The sequence below is a fragment of the Squalius cephalus genome, assembly GCF_949319135.1.
Source record: "Squalius cephalus genome assembly, chromosome: 5".
Classification (NCBI taxonomy): domain Eukaryota; kingdom Metazoa; phylum Chordata; class Actinopteri; order Cypriniformes; family Leuciscidae; genus Squalius; species Squalius cephalus.
The window spans coordinates 40,827,361-40,844,010 of record NC_137126.1 but is presented as its reverse complement, the minus strand read 5'-3'; the positions used below and the strand labels follow the sequence as shown (position 1 = coordinate 40,844,010).

General features: G+C 36.9%; 1 protein-coding gene across 5 annotated transcripts; it reads left to right on the top strand.

The window, feature by feature from the left end:
* The first annotated feature begins 461 nt into the window (after nucleotides 1–461).
* On the top strand, nucleotides 462–15,904 carry chfr (checkpoint with forkhead and ring finger domains, E3 ubiquitin protein ligase). Of its 5 annotated transcripts, none has more exons than XM_079870417.1 (18): nucleotides 462–577; nucleotides 1,655–1,812; nucleotides 2,980–3,079; nucleotides 6,209–6,318; nucleotides 6,434–6,493; nucleotides 7,216–7,383; nucleotides 8,213–8,404; nucleotides 9,437–9,611; nucleotides 9,791–9,945; nucleotides 10,590–10,752; nucleotides 11,000–11,130; nucleotides 11,249–11,365; nucleotides 11,449–11,532; nucleotides 11,621–11,691; nucleotides 13,224–13,311; nucleotides 14,009–14,116; nucleotides 14,263–14,335; nucleotides 14,568–15,904. In XM_079870417.1, exons 2-18 carry the CDS (start codon nucleotides 1,701–1,703, stop codon nucleotides 14,608–14,610), a joined length of 1,950 nt encoding a protein of 649 aa, XP_079726543.1. In that variant the 5' UTR covers nucleotides 462–577; nucleotides 1,655–1,700; the 3' UTR covers nucleotides 14,611–15,904. The 5 variants fall into 5 exon arrangements, with proteins under 5 accessions (XP_079726543.1, XP_079726540.1, XP_079726541.1 ...); XM_079870414.1 differs by having other exon boundaries at nucleotides 8,210–8,404; nucleotides 11,000–11,142; nucleotides 14,568–15,884; XM_079870415.1 differs by having other exon boundaries at nucleotides 483–577; nucleotides 11,000–11,142; nucleotides 14,568–15,884.
* Nucleotides 15,905–16,650: the final 746 nt, after the last annotated feature.

Below are 16,650 nucleotides of genomic sequence, written 5' to 3'. Positions count from 1 at the left end.
GTGGACATTTTTACAGGCTTATTGTTATCAATAGAATAAATAAAAAATCTCACAATTAATATGACAGTAATGTACACAGGCATCAAGGCACTAGGCTATGTCTTTTGTAAATCTGCTTTTAAATACAATGGATAGTTAAGTAAGTGTTAAAAAAAAAAAAAAAAAAAACCTTGACTAAATGTTTCATTCTAAATCATTATTAAATGATTTATGCAAAAATTCACTCATTCACAACAGTCCATATCTCCATCTCTAGCTCTAAAATGTGAATCAGTCTCTTGTCTAGACATCATTCCAGACAGGTTTTTGTTCAGGGCTTTCACATGGGCCAGACAGAAGCATGGTGACCCCCTGCCAGCTTCATTCCCATAGCGCCCCCCCCCCCCCCCCCCCCCCCCCCCCCTCTCTCTCTCTCTCTCTCTCTCTCTCTCTCTCTCTCTCTCTCTCTCTCTCTATCAGCTGATGCATGAAAATGCCACTGCTGGGCAGGAAGTGCTCCACAAAATAATAACGAAAGCACTCAGAGGACGCAAGTCAACATGCGCTAATGCTCCGGATACTCTCAGACGCTGGTTAGGTTAGTACATTGAAAATATTACAGGTTGAGTTTACATTTTAATTCCGCTAATTTGAACAGTTTCAGATGTGATTGTGGGCTAGCGACTCTGAGTTGTTAGCAGCCCTTCGGGTAAACACTGCGCTGTTTCACGCTGTTGTTTAGCTTTCCAAAACAAAACTCAACTTGAAATCAGTCACTTAAAGAAATGAACGTTTTTACATATTCAACTTTTATCATTTAGTGTACTAGTTACTAGGCTTTCGCTTTACACCGAACTCGTTGGCAGCTTCAGTTAGCTGGTTAGCACAATGTCTTAGGTTAATCAAGTAACGTTAGGTGAGGTCAGAGAGTGTGTAACTTATTTTGTTTAAAAGCGTCTGTAACTTCGTAAAACTTTAGTGTAATATCTAACTGCTTCAAATTAAAGTAGTTTAGAAATGCATAACTTGCCTAAACTTTATAAAATTAATATCAAGTAACGTTACAGTCTTGTTACACCCTGCTTTACTACCACTACTGTAACACTAACAGACAACGTGGTTTTACATTATTGTAAAGGCTAATCAAATTTAAAACCCCATCCTAATTTACTTTTAAACATTTTCATTCAAAAACTGCATCTCCCAAAAGCTTTATGAGCTGAGTTGATCGTAAATTGGTGGCAATGATTTCCTGAAGCCAAGTGTGATCTCAAGATGATCTCAAGTTCCGTCATTACCAGCACAATTCATCAGATCTTGCTCATAGTTGGCTAACAATGCTTTTGGTCAGTTGTGATATAAGTAAAGCTTTTACACATGAAGAAACATTCAGATGCTGATTGTTTTACACAGAGTATAACTTCTACAACATGATAGTAATTCACCCCTGTAGCTTATTTCTAATTGGTTAAACTGATGGTTACAACTCATCTTGTGTTTCAACCCAACACTCCCTGGTCTCTTCCTGTGCACTTCATTTGACTAAGCATGCTGTTTATAGTCTTTCACACTAGTTTTTTTCCATAATATAATCAGCATTGTGGGTGAATGCCTTTGCATTTATTTGCCTCTATGACATTTTTGTGTTTTTATTCTTTGCCTTGTGCTTCTGTAGGTGACGAGATCTGCTGTCTGGCAGGTAAAATAAGGAAGAGGAGAAGATGACTCATCAGGGCAGCGGTCAGGCCTGGGGGAAACTGGTTAAAGTCGACGCATCTCCGGGTTCAGAGATATTACTCATAAATAGAGAATGCACTGTGGGGAGAAAAAAAGGTTAGCTAAACATCATCACTAATAAAGTGTTTGATCATGTTATTGCTCAATGCTCAGTCTTAACTTGTCAAATAATTATTTCAGTTTAAAAGGGCTTCTCCGTTATTTGCTTTTTCACAAAACTTCTTCATAGACTCTCCTATGACTTCAAGTTTTACTTATTAACTTTTATTAGTTGTTACTTTTTTTCTCTCAAGATAATCAGTCTGAAGCGGTGTCTGCATGTATTCAGTGAGCCCTTGCCTTTAACAATGCTCTCTTTAGTTCAGCAAACGAACCCCCACCCCAGTAATGACAAAGGCGTCTATTGAAGACATGCTCTTGGAATATTAAGTAGTTTTTTGTGTTGTGCTGGTGTGCAGGGAAAGGTTGTATCCCTTTGACTCTGTCTGTGTCTGTCTGGGTTTGAAGACTGTCAGTTTTCCCGCTTTAATTAATGTCAATCCTTGTGTCTGTTTGGTTATGCTGCACTGGTTATTAGCAGAACTGATACGCTTCATTACTATAGTAGTCTAATTTTTAACCTTACATCACATCATGCCACACTATACTTCATTTAAGACTTGCATGCCTAATGTGTCTGTGAGAGAAAAGTAATGGGCCCGGTCAGGGAGAGAAAAGAGGAACGTGCTTTATTAAAGTCGACATGAAAATGCTTTCGCAACCCATTTTACTTTTGTAATGTCACATATTTCAGATTCAAACAGGATAAAATCGTAAGGTGTCCCATTTGTCATTTTAGTTTTCACTGTTATGTAGCCTGCAACTATGACAAAGCAACTTGCATTGAAAAGTCTATATTTATCATGACCTGATCCCATGACCTTGGTTTTGATAGTAACATGCTCTACTGTAATGTGAAAATACTTAAGTGTTATCATTATTATCAACATTCACAATGCAAATATTATTAATGGTCCTAATGTTAAGCTTTATTTTCTTCATGCAAATAATTTTTTTGTAATTTGTACATACTGTTAGAGCTAAAGCTTGCATTTTTGCAGATTTATGTAAAGGCTTAAGCTGGCATTTGGGACAGGGGAACATTTCTAAGTGGAACATTTCTTTTTGTTAAAGGTTTATAATTACCAAAGAGAATGTATTCCATTTTGATTTATTGTTGACTTGTCTCTATATCATAACCTTACAGATATATTTTGTTTATAGATTGTGACCTCTCATTTCCGGCTAATAAACTGGTCTCAGGGAATCATTGCAAAATCACTCAAGATCAGAACTCAGGAAAGGTGTGGCTGGAGGACATGAGGTAAGACATATAGTTGATGGACATAGATTGTTGGCTAATTTCATGGCAGTATTATATATATAATCTATAGTCTTGTTTGCAAAGTTTTCACTATACAGTAATGACCCTTCAAAATTGGAGTAAAACAAAAGTTATGGTTTTTAGAAGAGGGGGCTTTTTAAATAAGAATGAAAAATGGTATTTTGCCGGTGAGCAGATTGAACCGGTTAATTATAAATATCTGGGTATGTGGTTTACACCAAAACTGTCATGGTGGAAAACTCGACAACACTTAGCAAACCAAGGTAAGAAGGCATTGCTTTCTTTATTGAGGTTTGTTCGTAAGCATAAAAGTAGCTGTAACCAAGCGTTGTATTTGTTTGACCGCATGGCTGCACCCATATTGTATTATGGATCTGAGATATGGGGCTTTGAGCCAGTGGAGTGTATTGAGAATGTTCAGTTATCCTTCTGTAAAAAAACTCCTGTGTATCAGTACATGTGTGAGCAATGTAGCTGTTTTGGGTGATCTTGGTAGATTTGCATCGTCTACTACTTTATATGAAAAGGTGTATCATGTATTGGATAAAATTAGTGTCCATGTCTAATTATCGGTATCCAAGAAAATGTTCTAATATGCTTTTTCAGTTAGATGAAGTAGGTAGAAAAACATGGGTTTCCGGCATTCGAGTTCTATTGTATTTCTATGGTTTCTCTAGTGCCTGGGAGGCTCAAAGTGTAGGTGATATAAGAACATTCACATATATTCAACAATTGAGAGAAAAAGCACAAAATGCATGGCACACATCAGTTTTAGAAAATAAGAATTTGAATATACAGGTGCTGGTCATTAAATTAGAATATCATCAAAAAGTTGATTTATTTCAAGAATTCAACTTAACAGGTGAAACTCATATATTAGGCTATATAGACTCATTACATGCAAAGTGAGATATTTCAAGCCTTTATTTGTTATAATTTTGATGATTATGGCTTATAGCTCATAAAACCCACGAAAACAGGATTTCAAAAAATTGGAATATTACATGAAATCACACAGTAATTACACAGTGATACCATGGTCATTGAACCAGGTTTTGGTTCTTTTGGCAGTGTGGGCAGGTGCAAATCCTGCTGGAAAATGAAGGAAGCATGAAGTGCACTGAAAATGTCCTGGTAGACGTCTGCGTTGAGTGGACAGCACAGTGGACCAACACCAGCCGATGACATGGCTCCCCAAACCAACACAGACTGTGGAAACTTCACACTGGACTTCAAGCATCTTGGATTGTGTGCCTCTCCATTCTTCCTCCAGACTCTGGGACCTTGGTTTCCAAATGAGATGCAAAATTTGCTCTCATCAGAATCAGAAAAAGGGACTTTGGTCCACTGTGCTTTATTAAATCCAGAGTCAACGCAGCCGTCTACCAGGACATTTTCAGAGCACTTCATGCTTCCTTCATTTTCCAGCAGGATTTGCACCTGCCCACACTGCCAAAAGAACCAAAACCTGGTTCAATGACCATGGTATCACTGTGTAATTACTGTGTGATTTCATGTAATATTCAAATTTTCTGGGATTTTGATTTCGTGGGTTTCATAAGATGTAAGCCATAATCATCAAAATTATAACAAATAAAGGCTTGAAATATCTCACTTTGCATGTAATGAGTCTATATAATATATGAGTTTCATCTGTTAAGTTGAATTCTTGAAATAAATCAACTTTTTGATGATATTCTAATTTTATGACCAGCACCTGTACATTCACAGAGTCGAAGCATGCATGGAGATTGGCATTGTGTATATATATATATATATATATATATATATATATATATATATATATATATATATATATATATATATATATATAATATATAAATAAATAAATAAATAAATAAATAAATAAATAAATAAATAAATCATGGAATGAAGAAAAGAGCATCTGTCATGCTATTGTGACTTTGTGGAACTATGGGCCGAGAGGCCATGTATTCCTGAAATAAATTTGATTGATTGACCCTTCAAGTTTGATTAAACCATCGAAATAATTATGCAATAATATGCTTTTAAAATCTTTAACCAATTTTTTATAATATTTGAATAAAGTGTGATGTCAATTTTCCTAGGCAAGACATATTTTTTGTCCACTACTGTACATTGATACAGCAAGAAAGGAGGAGTGTTTTTTGGAAGACTAGTGTATAATGCTAATGTCAGAGTCTATTGCCCATTGAATAAAAAAAACATCAGTAGTTGCAGATGGCATTAATTCTTTTTAGTTCTATTAAGTTTTGGCAAATTAAACTGAGTGACTTCTAATTACATTAGTAAGTGAATTCAATTAATGACATGCTTGGCCCTGCGGCAAATATATATCCAATTCCCTCATGACATTTAATCATTGCTTTGGTGAATAATTAATTGTAATTTGGTTAATAGTCAGTGGATGGAGATTCACTAGTTGATCTGCGTCTGTAGAAACGGTATGTCTCATGTATTTAAATGTATGATAGCTCTCCGCTGCTGCGTTACATTTCCATCCAGCTACAGTAATTAAGTGTGTGTCTGCTAGACAGTCTTTATGCTGTGTTTTACACAATGCTTAATCAACATAATGGGAACTGCAAGGATCCCTTTCTCATTTGTTAACCTTTTTTTTTTTTTTTTTTTGTACAGCTTTCTGTTTGCCCTTTTTAACGATAATTTAACTCAACACTTTATTCTCTCTCTATTCATTATCTTAAAAGAAATAGTCAATATTTAGGTGGATCAGAGGCTATCAGGGATTTATTTTAAACATATATTATAAGTAAGTTCTTAAATGGGTAATTTGTCATCTTTGAAGACACTAATCGAATATGTTCAAAGTACATCAGAAGACAGTGTAGGTATCAGAAATGTGGCCTTGTGGTTTAATGCACATGCTTGGACATGTTGCTCAGGCACGTAGACTGAGTTTGAATCCAGCTTATGATGTTTCCCCATAACTTTGTTTCCTTCTTTTTGTTCATAGTCCCTAAAAACAAAATTCACAAAAAGGCCATTGGCTTACATCGTTTAGCCTCTAAATAGCACTCTATGCATTCAAAGGGACCTATAACTTGTTAACTTTCTGCTTGATAATGGTCTGTTTGTTTGTTTCAGCACCAATGGGACAGTGATCAACATGTCCAAAGTGGTGAAGAAACAGATGCACTTACTACAAAATGGGGATGTCATTTACTTTGTGTACAGGAAGAATGAGCCAGAACAAAGTACGTTATTTTTTTCTTTTCACATTTGTTAAGCGTTTTCTGTTTTGGTATTACAGTTGCTTTCAAAAATATGACCCAGATTAGCCACATCACTCATCTATTTTCTTTTTTGCAGACATTGCTTACATGTATCAGACCATCAGGCCACAAGAAAGTGCCTCACAGGACGTTGAAGGTAAACCGATATTGATAACATTTCATTCAGATGTTTCTGTTTGTTATACAGATGTTCATTTAGCTATAGCCTGTCAGCAGAAAAGGACAGTTGTTTCATAGGAAGAGAGCGCGTTAAAGCAAGCTCACACTAGAGGACTGTAAGACTGCCTGAATCGCTGTGGTGCTCACACTACTCAACAAGGTGTATTGTCGTAGCAGTGTGCATATGACACAACACAATGGAGACTAGATGTACACACTACAAGACCTTTGGTCAAGAGAAATAAGGTTGGGTCAAAAAAAAAATGTTTTCTTGCATAAATTCAAGCAAAAAATTTGTGATTACAAGATTTTTTTCATTTTATACCCTCTGCACTGTGATTGGCTGTATTAGTTCCACCTTGCCATTGCATCGCACACACAACAAGATCATGTGACGATAATATCAAATAGGTTTGAAAATATTGCAATGTTTGTGACTGCTGACCACATCAAACACAGATTTGGCCGTGACCTGGGAGATTTGTCACAGACTTTGGAAATCCAGCCAAAAGTTGTGTAGTTTGACCTTGCCTTTACTACATTTTGAAGAATAGAGAGAGCTTACAAAACTTCTTTTTTTTTTATTCCTTTGGAAGAATATGCACAGATGAATCACTGATCCCAATTTCTGACAGAATTTTTCTTTTTTGAGTGAAACTATTTCTCTAAGTTACTGTTTTCTCTTTGTGGTCCCCACAGATGCTGGGATAGAAGAAGATTCTGATCTAACAGAAACCGAGAGTGAACCAGCACCAGTAGAGCCTGTTATTGTGAAGCCTCTACCCCAGTCTGAGCATGAGGACCCCCAGCCATCTACCTCCAGCTCGTCCTTCCACTTCTACAACATGCCCTTATCTGCCTGCTCTGGTAATTACAGTCCACACTGTATTATGCACTTTCCTGCAAGTTGCTTTGATAAGAAAGTGATTATTATATTATTTGTAAATGCAATGTCTTTTTTGGCAGCTGTTCATCTATGCTTTGAGTTTTTCAAATTTACAGTGTTTGACATAGCATCTACATTTTTAATCCAGATACATTTGAAAACTGCGTTTTTGTTTAAAAACGCTCTCCGTCCACAATAGCATTTTCCGACATTTTGGTGTGGATGAGAAACTTTTGAAAAACACATGAAAATGCTAAATTCACCTTACTGTGCATGCGTAAAACCTCACAAAAGCTCACTGAGATAGTACAGACGAAAAAATAAATAATACATTTATTTTATTAATTCTTCTGATTGGATGATTGTATATAGCAACATATCTAACCATTCACTGATGCGTCTAGGTCGCACTCAGCCACCATATGTTTGGTCTAAAACGCAACTGCTCAACCGCAGGATAGCAAATGTGTGTAAATTTTTGCAGGATTGTGATATGAAGAGTGTGCCAAGTAACATATTTTAGCAACAGTGTGAAAGTGAATAGAAATATCAATACCAATGTCTATTGGTACAAAATGCATCACATGACTAAAGTTACGTCATCGTTTTTAAATACCTCCGTTTTGACAGTCCACACTACAACGCGCAAACGACGTTTTCAAATTCATCCACTTAGGAGAGTGTTTTCAAAAACGCCATCTCAGTGTGGATGGAAGGCCAAAACGGAGAGAAAAAGATACGTTTTCAAAAGAAATGTGTTAGTGTGGACAAGGCCATAGTCAAAAAATGCTTATGTGTACCATTTAGCAGATGTTTCTGCAAAGAACCCAGTCAGTTCCTCGGTTGTTCGTAAAGGAGAATCAGAGATGACCGCACCAGCAGGCAGCCCCGGGGAGCCGGTCATGAATCACACCCGCCTGAAGTGGACCTACTGGACTGAGGGAGGACAGCAGACGGAGCCGGAGATGGAAATGCAGAGGAAAAGAAGAAAAATTGACAGAGGTGCTGTAACACACTGTTTTGGAAAAAGGAATATATGTGATGCACTTAAAATATTTTATGATTTCTGTCTATTTTGAGCGTTCTGAGCATCTGTATTTCAACATGTCAGTGAGATGCATTTTCATAACTCAACATAGTCATTTTCAGAGTACTTTGAAAGTGTCTAGAAAGCAATCTGTGATAAATCTGGCAACATGATTGAGTGTCGTACATCATAATGTGTGCTATTTTAGTGAAAGAAATACAGTAAATGATAGGGTGACGTGTTGGCAAAAGGGTTTGACACTGTCACAAGCCAGATATGAACCAGTATCACCCTCATAAGCACATGCACTAACTGCTAGTTTAAGATTGCTATGTGCAGCATTTCAAAAGTTTGGTTTTGGTAAGGTTGTTTTTTTTTAATGTTTTTGAAAAGTGTTTTTTGCTCACCTAGGATGCATTTATTTGATAAAAAAATTACATTAATCTTGTGAACTATTTTTAGTTTGAAATAACTTTCTACTTTAATACATTTTAAAATGTTATTTATTGCTATGATGGCAAAGCTGTATTTTCAGCAATCATTACTCCAGTCTTCAGTGTCACATGGTACTTGAGTAACATTTCTTCTTATTATAATCATGTTGAAAATAGTTGTGCTGCTTAATACTTTGGTGGAAACAGTGATGCATATTTTTGAAGATTCTTTGATGAATAGAAAGTTAAAATAACAGATTTTATTTTTGGGCAATTCCACGCAAAAATGTCACATCCATAACGCCAACTAAATACCATGGCATTGTGTTGGTGTTATGGATGTGACAGTTTTGCGCGGAATTGCCCTTTTAAAATAGAAATCTTGTAACGTTATACATGTCACTTTTTGATCAATTTAATGCATCCTTGCTGAATAAAAGTATTCATTTCTTTAAAAAAAATCTTGCTGGCTTTAGAACAGTAGTGTATATCTGGAATTAAAATGTGTTTCGGATCTGTTCTACAATATGAACACTTTTAAATGTGATGTTTATTTATCGATCTGTCTTGCAGATGATCAGAATGGGTTTGGATCTACTCTCAGTGAATCTGCTGTTTCTGCAGCAGATCCTCTGGTCCCTATCAGAGGAGCAGCGGGAAAAGAGAAAACTGAGGGAGCCACAACAGACAAGATGGAAGAATCCCTCACATGCATCGTCTGCCAAGACCTGCTGCATGACTGTGTCAGGTCAGTCCAGTGTGCGCAAATCAACACCTAAACCCGATTGGACATGTTGGCCAACATAAATCCCTTTGTTGTTTTCTTAATGTAAACCTTTATACAAATCCTTTAAAGAAAGATTTTAATAAGGTGTGTGGAGGCTGAGTTGGAATGAATTTTCGGTTAATGTGTGTGCTTCCTTACAGTCTTCAGCCCTGCATGCATACATTTTGCGCTGCCTGTTATTCTGGCTGGATGGAACGTTCCTCCTTCTGCCCCACCTGCCGATGTCCTGTGGAGAGAATCCGTAAAAACCACATTCTCAACAACCTGGTGGAGGCTTACCTTCTCCAGCACCCAGGTACTGTATCACACACAACCTAGCCAAAGAGATAAATAGTCAATATCAAAGAGTTTACAGAGATGTGTTATTTTTTTTAAGTGTATTTGCTGCTAAGAGTTTGCACTTTTAATCCATTTAAACTACTTTGCACAAATAGGATGGTGAGGTAAAACAGTCTCTTATGCTCATCAAGACTGCAATTATTTAGTCAAAAATACAGTAAGAACAGTAATGTTGTGAATTAGTTTTACAATTTAAAATGTTTATTATTGTAATATTTTGTAAAATGTCATTTATTCTTGTGATGTAAAGCTGAATTTTCAGCAGTCATTACAGTGTCACATGATCCTTTAGAATTCATTCTAATATGCTGATTTGGTGCTAAAAAAATAGATTTTGTTGTCTTATTATCATTGCTGAAAACAGTTGTGCTGCTTAATATTTTTGTAGAAACTTGATGCATTTTTTTTCCAGGATTCTTTGATTAATAGAAAGTAAAAAAAAAAGCATTTATTTGAAATATATATATTTTCGGTAACATTATAAATGTCCTAACTTACCTTTAATTGCATCCTTGCAGTATAAAAGGAGTCGTTTCTTTAAAAACTTTGCTGGCTTCCAACTTTTGAACAATTTCTTAAAATGTATTGTTTTGCTCTCAGAGAAGTGTCGGAGTGAAGATGACTTGCGCAGCATGGATGCCCGGAACAAGATCACGCAGGACATGCTGCAGCCGAAAGTCGAGCGCTCCTTCTCGGACGAGGAGGGCAGTTCAGACTATCTGTTTGAACTCTCAGACAATGACAGTGACATTTCTGACATGAGGTCAGCATCTTTACACAGTGTTATCCATTCAGAGCCTTGTGTTTTTTTGTTAAAAGGAAGTGCTTGTCATATATATATGCAGTATATTCACTTCAACCTCCTGGAAAACCCAGTTATCTAATTATTGTAGTGTTTTGTATTTTATAAATTATATTAAAGTTTAGCTGAAATTTGATGATTAAAATAGTAGACGTCCAGTAGGTTCTAAATATAGATACCCAGCCTGATTAACTTTGTTTGTACACAGTCAGCCCTACATGATGTGTCGGCAGTGTCCGGGCTATCGGAAGGAGCTCAGCTCTGCCCTGTGGATCTGTGAGCCTGCTCAATCTGAGGGACCAGCTAAAGTGCCTGGAGACGGGCCCTCTACATCCTCCGGTACCTCCACAGGTCATTCACGCTCACATTTGAGCCTAAACCATGCACTCACACACACACCAACAGAGAAAGCCATGCCCTTCTAGCTATGCTGAAATCCTCTGTTTTCCCACTGCAGCTCCTCAGGAGTTCAGGTGTGCTCCTCAGGGCAGTCACCTCATCTGCACCTGCTGCCTGCAGCCCATGCCTGACCGACGCTTCGAGTACCTTCCCCCTCAGATGTCCCCGCAGCACTGTGAGTGGCCCTGACACCTGTCCATCAATGTTCTCAGGCCTACTGCAGTCACCTGATGATTTGTTGTCCGCTCCTTTGAACAGGTATGGTGTGCCAGAAACCTTTCTGTCATGTGTACTGGGGCTGCCAGCGGATCGGTTGTCACGGCTGCCTTGCGCATTTCAGCGGTAGGTTTCTGTCTGGTTAAGATTTCTGTATGATATTTTTCTGCCTGTGTTATTTTATAATAATGATTATGGATATTTCTCCTCACAGATCTTAACCTTAATGACAAATGTCTGGATGGAGTTTTTAATGGCAATCAATATGAGTCTGAAGTCCTTCAGGTATGTACAGTTCTTTTGCTTATATTTGAGACCAGTATTATTAATGTACTATTATAGTATTTTTGAATGCACTGACACTATTGGATGAAAAGTAAACTTGAACTGAATAAAAGCTGGATGATGACATCACTGCAGAGCTGCTTTATGGCTGAATTGAATTTCATAATTGATGAACTTTACAAGTATTACACTTTTAACTTGTCCAGTATTGTGCTACAGACATGCATGCAACCTCTAACCAAAATCATATGACCTTTTTTTGCCTGATGAATGATAAAATGGGCAAATTAAAATATGGAACTGTGATTAATCTTAAAGGGTTAGTTCACCCAAAAATGAAAATGATCCCATAATTTACTCACCCTCAAGCCATCCTAGGTGTATATGACTTTCTTCTTTTAGCCAAACACAATCAGAGTTCTATTAAAAAAAAAAATTCTGGCTCTTCCAAGCTTTATAATGGGAGTGAATAGAGTTTTTAGAAGCCCCAAAAAAGTGAATCCGTCCATCATAAAAGTAATCTATATGGCCGGGGGGTTAATAAAGGCCTTCTGAAGTGAAGAGAATGTGTTTTTGTAAGAAACATATTCATATTTAAAGCTTTATAAGCCATAATCACTGGCTTCCGGTAACGGCTGTACGTGAGTCTAGTTCCGGCGGAAGAGTGACCTCTGACCTGACGCATGTCGTACGATGTAGGAGCAGCGTAAGCTTAGGTGAGAGTAGACGCCTCTCGCGGTTCAAACAAACTCAAGCTCCTCTTCTCTCATATATCTAAATCCTCTGACATGTCTCTTTAAAAATTCTCCTTTTAGACTTCTAGTTCGCGACCGGTGTTTTGTTTTGCTCTGTCCTCTGTGCTTCTACATTTGTCAACATGTCATGCGTCGGGTCAGAGGTCACTCTTCCGCCAGAACTCGACTCGTGTATGGTCATAAATATTTTCTTAGAAAAATAGTGCTTTGCTTCAGAAGGCCTTCATTAACCCCCTGGAGTCGTATGGATTACTTTTATGATGGATGGATGCGCTTTTTTGCCTAAGGTACCATTTACTCCCATTATAAAGCTTGGAAGCACCAGGATATTTTTTAATGTAACTCTGATTGTGTTTGACTGAAAGAGGAAAAGTCATATACACCTAGGGCGGCTTGAGGGTGAATAAATTATGGGATAATTTTCATTTTTGTGTGAACTAACCCTACAGTACACCCTACAGTAAGATGTTAGTGCAATAAAAAAAATCTTGATTTTTTTTTTTTTTTTTTTCTTGATTCAGCAGAAAAGGCAGATTTTTTTTTTTTTTTTTTTTTTTTTTAATTAGCATTTTTCATGTTTTAATTAGCCCATAACGATATAAGGACCTTGGTTACCTTTGCAAAAGCACCCCTCCCATTTTCTTTAGAAAATGTAACAAGTTAATTATTAGGAGGATGTTTTACCAGAAATATTTAGTTTTAAATTCAAGTGTTATTTGAATGCTATAACTGTATAAGCTCCGTGTTTGTTGATCGTTTGTGCTTTCTTTGTGGCAGAACTATTTGACTTCTCGAGGACTGAGCTGGAGGCACATGTTGCAGGAAGCGCTCCAGGCTGTACAGCAGGGCCTGTACCATCTCTCTGGTAATATTGAGAATTGTTGAGGCTAGGTGATAGAAGGAAAATTATATTGCAATATTCTTAAACATTTTGTGGGATATGCTATATTTATCACAATATGCACGTTTTTGTGAAAAGTGATTGTGGAGTGTTGGTTTCACACAAAGTCCCTATAAGGCAAGTCATTTTACTCGGCGGCCATCTTTGTAAAGCCTCTCGGGCAGCTATTTCAGTCATACAAGTACAGCTCTTATCTCTTTGAACATGGAAACATCAAATTCTCCAAAGCTGCTTATGATTTCATATTTGAAATCACCAATGAAATCTGACAACAACTGTCTCATAAATGTTTCTAAACGCTCAAATCATGACAAAAGAAATGGTGGTTTTCAGGCTGCAGTGATGCAATGACTTATTTAGAAAGCGGGACTTATCTCACCATATTGTGCGTTACACTTTCTCTCCCATTCATAATGATATAAGTGCACTGTCTTTGTATATCGAAAGTCTTTAGTTTTACATCACAGAGATCTTTTTTTCTAACAAGCCTTTCGTCTTTTTCTCAGTCGGAACATAAATTGATTTGAATGCATATTTTCCAACAATGCGGATTCAAAAATTTCAGCTGATTCGTCCTTTTGCTACCAACAAGAAATGAAGTCAGTTCAACTACTACTATTTGATTCAATCAGTGATTGATGCCCTGTTGTAATTATTTCAGATTACAGAATCACTGGCAACTCTTTCCTGTGCTACTGCTGTGGACTTCGCACTTTTAGAGAGATTGCATACAAATACAGAGAGCGTATTCCTCCATCAGAGCTGCCGGGTAAGACTCATATGCATTAAAGTAACACAAAGCTACACAGTCATATTAGTGTCACAGAATTAATGTCGTGCCACACATCAAGCCAAATCTATAAAACTACAGAATAAACTGGAAGTGATGCAGTGAGTTTGCTTGTTTTTCCACAGATGCTGTGACCACCAGACCAGACTGTTACTGGGGGCGCAACTGTCGGACTCAAGTGAAAGCACACCACGCTTTGTAAGTGAAACCACAGTTGATCATATCTTGTCCATCCTCTGAAATGCTCCATACTTGAATCCACCAGTAGAGGGCAGCTAATGCACATCTATGTAGTGTCAGTCTGAAGTACAACAACATGGATCTGTATGCTAGTACATTTATAAAAAGTCTTTAAATGATCATAATCCTATATCTCTGATGACACACAATGATCAATCTTAATCAGTAATTTTGTATTCTCCTCTTTCAGGAAATTCAACCACGTGTGTGAGCAGACGCGGTTTAAGAACTAAAGCTAGTGGAGCGACGCTTGATTTGACCGTAGCTTTATTAGCATTGCTGCGGGCAGGTGTTATACCTCTTTTTCTCCTCTAGATGGCATCTTTACATATGCAAAAGTCAATCAGATGATGATAAACCAATCATCCTTGAAGTATGGTTTCAGCATATGGAAACACTTGATCTGGATCTGCACTGTGTGTAGAGACAGACACTAATTTTCCATGATGGATTGACCGTCACACTTTCAGTATGCACACTTCATTCCACTATGGATTCATGTCACATCTCTGCTTGTAATTGTAAAACGAATCTACGTTGGCAATCACTTTTTCTTTCAAAAAGCTTTTTAGCTTAAACAATATATAATATACAAATGATATAACTAACCTTTGGTGCCTAAGAGTTGACTTTAAGTGTCACAGTTCTTTCAAATGTTATGTGTGACATCTCAGTGTATTACTAGTATTATTATTATTATGTTCTGCTCAAGACATTTACGTGCTACTGAGAACATTGAAAATGTATGTTATAAAAATGGGATGATTGTGTTCTAGAGGTGACTGATCAAGTGCACTAAACTGACATGTTAGCCCTTGTGTGTGTATTTGTTCTTTCATTTGCAGGGCTGTTCTAAAGGCATATGAGGTTGTTTTTTTTTTTGTGTGTGTTTTTTTAATATAAAACAAGACTGAGGGTTATATCGCACTGCTAGGGATAATCAAGTCAAATCTGATTTATAATATAGATGGGCACGTCTTATGTTTATGGCATTTTTGCTGTTGCCTCTGGGGAAATGTTTATGAAATTCATATGCAAACTAGCCAGTTTCAGCTAGTTGATGCTTTTCCCAGTGTTTTCTTAGGTCACTAACATATTTTAGGTTTCCTTTCACCTGTAGCTTTGGTTGGGTTATGTAGGTAGATGGTAAGGCCATATAATAGCTGTTTAAATATTTTCTAACTAGGCTAGAGCTGTATTTCTATACTAGAAAATAGTTATTTCCATCTACCCCAGAAGTTGCATTTCAGTTGATGTGTACATTTAACACTCAGCTCTATTTGTTGTTGAACTCCGTAAACCACATTGGTTTCAGCCAGTTTTAGTTTTTGTACATGCATCCATTATGTGATCCATTAAACTGTAACCACAATCAGTCATTAAAATGTGGCATTAAGCTTCAAGCCACATGAAAATTCTTAAAGTTAAGAACATTTTTACCCTTCAACTTGAACTTTTCTTTATGTTTGAGGTTGTTTCTTCTGCTATAAAACCCATTTAATTCATGAAATATATATATTTTTACCTAAAAGTTGGTGCCTCACCTTGCAGGGAACTTTTACTGCATTACTGTTAGATGATATTGTTGAAAAAGGGTGTAATGCCTCCTTTATTTTTCGACCTTGTGCCATATTTTTCGGCTCGGTGGTCCCTCACACCAAGACATTCTTCAGAGGCTCAGATTAGACTTCCTACAACCATAGAGGTCAATTCTCTACAACCCTCAACTGCTCTTTAATGAAGGTGGACAGAATGGCTCAGCACTCTAAAACCTCACACACTAAACTAATGGCATCTGACAAACGCCCACATTTGGTGGATTTGCTTCAGTTCATTAGTGAATGTTACGTTGTGGTTAGGATCACAGAATAAGTCACCCTACCCTTACTTTTCTCTACTTTGGCAATTTGTTTGTACAATGAAGTTTAGTGCTGCAAATTAATGGTTGCTTGCACCTGTTTAATCTCTCTCTCTCTCTCTCTCTCTCTCTCTCTCTCTCTCTCTCTCTCTCTCTCTCTATATATATATATAAAATTTTCATTTATGCCTTTGGTCGATGCATTTTTAAGTAACTTTCCCTAAATTGTATCATATTGTATATTAACTGGTATGCAAAATATTACTTTTTAAAAAATGCGAAAATATGCACACACACACACACACACATATATATATATATATATGCAGGATTATTTGTCATACCAATTAATATACAATCAGATAAAAATCTGATTACACCTTTCTAAATATCTACATGCACATGTTATAGTTTT